At 41.8% G+C, this 7,961-nt stretch overlaps 1 protein-coding gene across 1 annotated transcript; it reads right to left on the minus strand.

Moving 5' to 3' along the window:
• Nucleotides 1-782: 782 nt before the first annotated feature.
• Nucleotides 783-5,752, minus strand: LOC136489749 (disease resistance protein RGA5-like). Its single transcript, XM_066486303.1, has 4 exons — nt 5,342-5,752; nt 4,701-4,786; nt 2,599-2,776; nt 783-2,333 (listed from the first exon to the last, which is right to left on the minus strand). The coding sequence occupies exons 1-4, from the start codon at nt 5,750-5,752 to the stop codon at nt 783-785; spliced, it is 2,226 nt and encodes a 741-aa protein (XP_066342400.1).
• Between the last annotated feature and the right edge of the window lie 2,209 nt (nt 5,753-7,961).

Below are 7,961 nucleotides of genomic sequence, written 5' to 3' on the forward strand. Positions count from 1 at the left end.
TTTAATGAAAAAGCAAAAAAAAGGTAGGGGACTCCCCTGCTGATTCCGCCAAAAGAAAGAAAGAAAGAATGCTGTGTCCACTCCTTTGGTTGTGGTAACAGCTAGCTAGCGAGAAAAGCTTTGGAGACAATAATAACAAATAAATAAAAACGACGGCGACAGCACATGTGCCTCCTTCAGTTTAGCACAACATAATTTATGTCCCAGATTTATTTGCACGTAGGACACGATACATTTAAAGTGAGGAAATAATACAGGAAAAACTACAAGCAGCAGCTCAGCATGAGCAGATATTTACATGTTTGAAGCAGCAGTAGATTGAAACCTTGACAATCATCAATCGAAGAGGATGCATTGGACAGTTACAGCAGCAATATTCTTGCATCAGTAACTCTGATCTGGGAATCTGCGAGAGAGCAAAAGGTACTCAAGATGAATACTCTTAAATCTGCATGTTGCAGCATTGAATCAACGCTCAACGGATATGTGTCGATGTGGTACGAGACGAAGCAGAAAATGCAATTGACAAAATCGAAGACTGTGCCGTGGGAGAGATCATTGGAACGTACCATCCAAGAGCAAGCTAGTAGCTAGCTCTAGCTAGCACTGCGGTCTCTTCGTCGTCCTCTCCATTGCGTGGCTGCTGGCTGAAGCGTCATCATCCAATCGTCTGTAATTGGATTTCTTTGTTAAAACAAGAACAGGGGAGGGAGCAGCTCATTGTTGAATCCACGAACGAATACATGCATGTAAGCTAGGTACGTACCTCTTCTTATATATACCTAGGTGATGAGTTTGGAGTGCGGGGCGGTTGGGAATTTGGGATGGACTTGAATTGCGTCCCTCAGTGCAGCCTCCTCTCTCTCCACGTCTTCCTTAAAGGCACCGTCACACCAGAAGTGAACTTTGACTCTGAGAATCGACGGGAGATAATCCAACCGGAGACCCTCAAAGCTGACCACGTTGTTCTCCATCAATTCCTCCACACTTACACTAAACTGAAGCTCCTCAAGGTTTGGCATAACAACAACGGCAGGTACTACTCTGCAGTCGTCTTTCTTTCTTTTTCTACCAATGGCTGGTACTGGTTCATACTTAGAGAAGATAGTAAACGAAGGAGTTGAATCTTCGTTGGCTACAAAGACGACCGTTGAATGAGGCAACATCAAGGATCTCAACTGCTTGAAGCAGCCATCTGCCTCAGTAATTGTTGCCGTTGTATGTGTTTCCAGCTTGAGGTAACAGAGCTCTGGCATCCCGCCCAGTGCCTTGAGACCCTGGTCATGCACATCATCCGCATGTATCTCCAAGTGGGAGAGGCTACGAAGATGCTCAGAATTTATCCATGATGGCAACATGGGAAACCTCATACCATAATCAAGAAACAAACTTCGGAGATTTCGAGAGGGTACTACTGCATCCCAGCCATTCACGTTACTAAGACCAATTGAATAATCCAGTGTGAGATGTTGCATCTTCTTGAGATTACCTAGAGACTGCACCAAATCTATCTGCATGCTCTCATCTATATTTCTGGTATTAAGCAACCTGAGTTCACGCAGGTTGCCTAGATCCTTCACAAACTTCCTCTCATCGTTATGAGGTCCTCCTATCTGTAGCTCCTCCAGTGAAGTCAACCTCCTTATTACCCCATCTGGTGCCATGAGATCCTGAGCACGTAGGCATACCAACTGTGTGAGCATGCCAATGCTACACGGCAGCTCCAGGTCTAGATTAGTACTCTCCAACTCCAATGTTTGTAGAAACTTCAGTTTCCCTATTCCTCCTGGGAGCTTTTCAATCCATGAACCTTGTATCCTAAGGTACCTCAAATGAAGTAGATTTCCAATAGGCTCCAGGTTATGGCATCCTTCTCTAAATGTGCAACGCTCCAAAGCTAGCACACGGATGAGTTTTAACCTTGGATGCAAGGCCCACTTATCAATATGACACCCCCAGAATATAAATGACCTCACTTGTGGCAGGTTATCCCTAGTGAGATCTAGTTCTCTATTTTTGAGGGCTAACCGACGTGCCTGGCTTGGTGATAATGTACCATCAACACTGACAAAGTTTTCCTTACATGACATGGAAACGATGAAATCAAGCACCATATCATGAACACGACAACCATCCATGATGCCATTGACTTCAGAATCCACTCCCTGGATCATGCTTCTATTTATGAGCTCATGGAAGTATTCCCTTCCTACCTCAAATAACCCACGTCCTGGTTTCTTCTCAACAAAGCCTTCAGCTATCCACATCCATATCAATGAATCCTTATCAATAAATGAATCTTCTGGAAATGCACCTAGATACAACAAACAAGTCTTCAAATGAGAAGGAAGGTCATAGTAACTAAGAGACAATATATGCATAGTATTTTTCATATGCCCATCATCCTTATCTTGACAGAAACCAGGAGATATACACACTTCACTCCATTCTTCTCTTGATTTACCCAACAACAAACTAGCCATTGTGATGATAGCAAGTGGAACTCCACCACACTTCTTTAGAATCCTATCAGACAACTCATCTGAATTATTATTTGGACATTTGTCTTCACCACCAAATAACCTCGTATAAAATAACCTTTTGGACTTTATCAGATGACAGTGGTTGTAGCTTGTAAACCTCACCAGCTTCTTTGACAACTTCAAGTTTATGAGTAGTTATGATTATTCTACTTCCACAATTATTCTCAATGAGACCCAGTTTGTTTCTTTCCCAACACTGTTGCTCCCATATGTCATCAATAACAATAAAATACCTATCCACACAAAAGTGAAAGAGCAATGAGAAACTGAAGCCATTTGGTCACCAAAAAAACAATAGTGTGTCCTCACCAAGGATAATAGTGAAGACATGCTCGGGCAGTAACATAAATAATTAATTGCCTCCTGGCTTTCCATAATCTTTCTAACAACCCAACACTTATTAGTACTACCTCTATTCTCTTTTATAAGACGCAACTGAACATGACATGGTCTTCCAAATTATACTTTAACCATTTATTTATTAATATTATATTTTTTATACTTATAAAATTATGACAATCTGATATTGCATTTAATTATAAATCTGACCATATCAAGTTTATATTATAATAATTGAAATTGTTAGTCAAATTATTATTGGTTAAAGATTTTAAAGTTCGACTCTTCATATGTGTGTGCCTTATAAAAGAGAAAAGAGGGAGTACAAAGAGTTCGTAACGCCTTCAGGAAAATACCAATAACATATCAAAGTGTAGTATTGAAATCAATAGCTTTAAATTAGAGTTAGGCTTGATTCCTTCTGGAAGTTAAACTAAAATATTTTGATTGCACTGTGGCACCGGTTATTCTATACACTACAGGAGGCCGCGACCATATCAAAGTGTAGTATATACTAGGTACATTTGGTTTTTATTTAATACTTTAATCTTTCAAAGTATATACGATAAACCGTCACACTGATCACATAATTTTGTAGGTGCCCCGCTGTTTACTACGCTAGAATTGTTGATCACTGCCGAGTCAGAACGCGGTATCCAATCCGGCAGTGGGCTATCGGTCGTGATGGGGTTCTAAACCAGGCGGAGAAGACCTCAGTGTTCACGTTTTTCAAGCACCTGTACCAGCTGAGGTACGCGACACATGTGACCGTACAATTGATGCTGTTCATTTAACTACACAATTCTTAATCTTGTATTCTACATTTGACAATCCAAACGATCTCAAACGAAAAAGTTGTTAACTGCAAAATTGTAGGTCTGGTTGAGTACTACTACTTTGATTTGACTTTGTCTCTGTTTGACATTGTAAATCATTTCAAATCTGATCAAAGAGCTTATATTGAATATTTGGACATGTAAATTATCTTAGATTAAAAAGTTGCCAACTACAAAATTGTATATATCTCTTTAAAATCTAGAATATCGATATAAAGTTTATCTAGATCCGGTCTCAAAAGAAAAAGTCATAATTTTATTTAAAACAGTATATCACTAGTGGTTCAAGCCACGAACCCGGTTATCTTATCGCTATCAGTTGAAGCCACAAAGCGACAGTGATACTCTATCACTGATGGTTCCAAAGCATCCGGTAGTGATAGTCCGACAGTGACTATCAATTATGTCAACCATTTTTTCCACCGTCCATGGCAGGCGGTGCCACACCTGACTGATCCACCCATCAGAAGCTTCCTACACTGATCTATCAACTTCCCCAGTCTCTCCTTTGTACTTGTCAGCCCAAACCGACCTCTAGAAGACCAAAACTCTAAAAATCCTGTCCCCTCTTAGCCACCATCATCATTTTCATGTTTTTTTGGTTCGTATCTTTAAGAATAAGAAGGTTTCAAGCACATAAATAAAGCATGAGAAAATATTGGGACCATGCTAGTAGTACATAAATTAGTGCAAAACCATTGGTGGCAGCGGAGGCAACTAGTTCATGGTGAGGATATTCAGAATCCATCAAGATCGGCTATTTCAATTGCAGCAATCACAACAAACTATGCTTTGGCGGGAAAGAAACATATTGTGCTAAACAATAATTGGAAGAAACCTTCAGAGGGTTTTCTAATGATTAATGTTGATGCTTCTTATAATGCGGCTATGGGGGCTGGAAGCATGGGCGCAGTTATCAGAGATGCAGCAGGTGGGTTCATTGCAGCGGCACACAGCTATATTCCGCAAGTGGTGGACGCACCTATGGCAGAAGCTTTTGCTCTTAGGAACAGACTTTTGCTGGCTCAACAAATTGGCTGTAGTCGCGTTGAGATTCAAGTCGACTGCCTGTAAGTTTTCACAACAATGAAGGAAGGAGGGTTTTCAGCCACGGCGGCAGCAGCAATTTACGATGAGTGTTGCTAGTACTGGGAAGAGTTTGCTGCTATTTCTATTAGCCATTGTAATAGGGAATGTAATTCAGTTTCCCATGAATTAGCGCGGCATGCCTTGGTAGAGAAGAGTTCTTTTGTTTGGATAGATGACCCCCCCTAATTCTATCCTCCAATTACTTGTAAACGATGCATCCATATTATTAAATCAATAAAGTTTTGCCCGAAGGCTTTCAAATAAAAAAAATTAGTTCAAAATCATTGGGTGGCTTATTCTTTGGTACCTCTTTGCTCCAAGGAAATCACGGAGCTAGTTGATGAGCTGCCTTTCATCCAACGTTGTGTATTTCAAATCTGTGTATTTGTCCTTATCAAGATCTATAAGAATGTCTCAGAAAACTTTCTTCACGTCCGGATCTTGGCCAACCGGAACAAAAGCCCCATAGCCAAACATGGATTTATGCTTATCCTACACTGCCTTGGCAAGAGTAGTTTTGCCAAGCCCACCAACTCCCACAACAGAAACAATCTTCATCTTCTTGTCGGACTCGTCGTCCTCCTTGGGCAACAGCATGGATATAAGATCAGCGCTTGACTTGTTGATGACAATGATCTGTGAGGCTTCTCTGTACATGGCAGTAAGGCGAGGATCGACAGTCCGAGATGATGCTGCAGGCTTTGCCACAATGCTGTCGACAGTGTATCTACCACGCCGGTCTGTCACCTCCTGGAGATTTTTTCTGATCTTCTCAATGGCACCAGTGATCTGGTGGCGCTCAATGATCTTCTTGAACAGCCCAGTCATCATCTCTCCCAGACGTTTGAGGACACTATCCTGGTCATTGGGCTTACTGCTGTCCTCGACACGCACAAGGAAGGTGTCGAGGATGTCCTCCATATTGTAAGACACTATCCTGGTCATTGGGCTTACTGCTGTCCTCGTCAAGCTGATCTGGTTGCACCTGGGCCACCTTGCGGAGCGTGGCGTTGGCACTCTCGAGCTCCAGCTCGAGAGACCTGACCTGATCCTTCACCCCGTCTGCAGTTGTACTCGTCCTTGAGCAGGTCCTTGAGCTTGGGGATTAGGCTGCCCATGGCTCCAGTTACCAGCTCCATGGCTCTCAAGGTTGGTGGCTTGATTCTTGGTGTATGTGCTTCGTGTGTTGTGCAAGTGAGGATGCAGGTATATCGCTAGCAAGGGTTGAGGATGATATAAAACGTGGCAGTAGTTGGAGCTTTCTCTCTCGAGCGGTCCATCACGCGCCTTGCCAGCTCATCCATCCATCCAAGATTACTGGCTCTCTTTTTTTTTTTTAAAAAAAACGACCTTTTAAACTTGTTTGGAATGTAGAAACTTTACAGTAGTTGCATAGGAATTTTAGAGGAATCAGTTAAATTTTACATAAAAAAAATACAAACAGAAAAAAGATTTCTGCATTCGAAATAGGCCTTTAATATTTGACTATCCGACTTTTTCTTAGAAATAAATTAAGATACTTCGAAGTATATAACACTAACGAAGTACATTTATTGAAGAATCATATATTCTGAAAATTTGAAGTATCTAAAAAAAATTATTGAAAAAACATAGGGTCAAAATTACTAAAGTAAAACTTTACTGACAATCTACACGTACGGCCCTGGTGTCCGGCCCTGGCCTCATATTACTGCAGTGTGGTGTGAGTGCCCACCGGATGCCCGCCGCTAGCAATCATCACGAGAACCAACCTCTGTCCCCACAAAAAATTGCAAATTTTTAATCAAATCTGTAAAAAAATATTAATATTTATAATACCAGTTGATGGCAGAGGGTGTCCGGACCACACATCAGCAGGGCCTAGCACGTCCAAGGGGTTGCACACAACCCACAACGCAGCAAGAACACTACGTGATCGACTCCCGAACTTCTCTCGGAAAGGAGACGTGAAGGGTGTCCTAGCACCAGCAAGGCCGCCTAGAATGCCATCAAATCTCACCAGAAGACACGACAAATAGCAGGAGGGGTTGGAAAAGAGGTAAAGGGCGTAGTAGATTGATTTTTAACGATTGGATAGACAGGAACTCAATCGGCCGATCCTCATATATATATATATATATATATATATATATATATATATATATATATATATATATATATATATATATATATATATATAGGGGTGGTGTTATCTCAGTAGGAAGCAAGTGCAAAACGTGTTCTTCAAGTTTCCCACATCGAAAACATGTCAAAAATCGATTATAAACGAATCAGTTCTGAATTGCATGCCGACTTTTGCGGGCCTAGAAATGTGCCTTAGGCTGGCTCGATGGAGGGAGTCGGCTCAGCCGACCCTGGCAATCGGCTAAGCCGACTGAGGCATAGAAGTCAGCTAAGCCGATTGCAGGAGTCGGCTAAGCCAACTGGGCAATGCTCACCTGGCTCACCACCTTCTTCGCGTGTTTCGCTCGTTATTTTCTCGCACCACTTGACCCCCAACACGTCTACGATGTTTGCAACTTGTTGACAATGACTTTGAACCACCTTGAGACATTTTTGGTTGTCAACAATACCCACTAAATATGGTTTGGTAAATTATGTTGCATTTTTTATAATATAGTTATAAGGGTATAAGTCAATAACTCAATGACCGACCTAGGGCCCGGTGACCCTGGACATTCTTATGAGCTTCGGTGTCGGTACACGTTTAGATATTCACTGCTCACGCTTAACGATAAGCTTAAAATTAACTGAGCATCTTAAGCTTCGTCCGGGTTTCGTTTGGACGCTAGGTCCCCTACTAATATAAATATTGATTAAGATTAGCATATTTCGATTTTGATCATTTCTATGGTTTCTTGGACTTAGTAGTATATGAATTATAACTAGCATTTACGTTGAAATATCGACGATATCGTAGTCTCAACTCTCACGTCACCCCCAACCATAATGCACAACGTACGTCGACGCCTAGTCGCTTGCACATGAAGGCACGATGGTCACACATGACACGCTCCTCTGCGCCTAGCGCGCTAATTGTCGTGGGTTTGTAACCGTGACGAGCATCATGGTTGTTCATTAGAGATCGATGTGTGGGTCTCCGATGGGCTGGACACTCAAATCATGGAAGGGACACATATCCATTTATCTTGGT

This window comes from Miscanthus floridulus, chromosome 10, assembly GCF_019320115.1.
Source record: "Miscanthus floridulus cultivar M001 chromosome 10, ASM1932011v1, whole genome shotgun sequence".
Lineage (NCBI taxonomy): Eukaryota > Viridiplantae > Streptophyta > Magnoliopsida > Poales > Poaceae > Miscanthus > Miscanthus floridulus.

Coding starts and splice junctions, on each gene's coding strand:
- LOC136489749 (XM_066486303.1), bottom strand. CDS start 5,752: ATGACCAGGATAGTGTCTTACAATATGGAGGACATCCTCGACACCTTC. Junction 4,787..5,341: donor AGATTGTTTCTGTTGTGGGA/GTTGGTGGGCTT, acceptor GAAAACTTACAG/GCAGTCGACTTGAATCTCAA. Junction 2,334..2,598: donor CATCTGATAAAGTCCAAAAG/GTTATTTTATAC, acceptor TCTCATTTGAAG/ACTTGTTTGTTGTATCTAGG.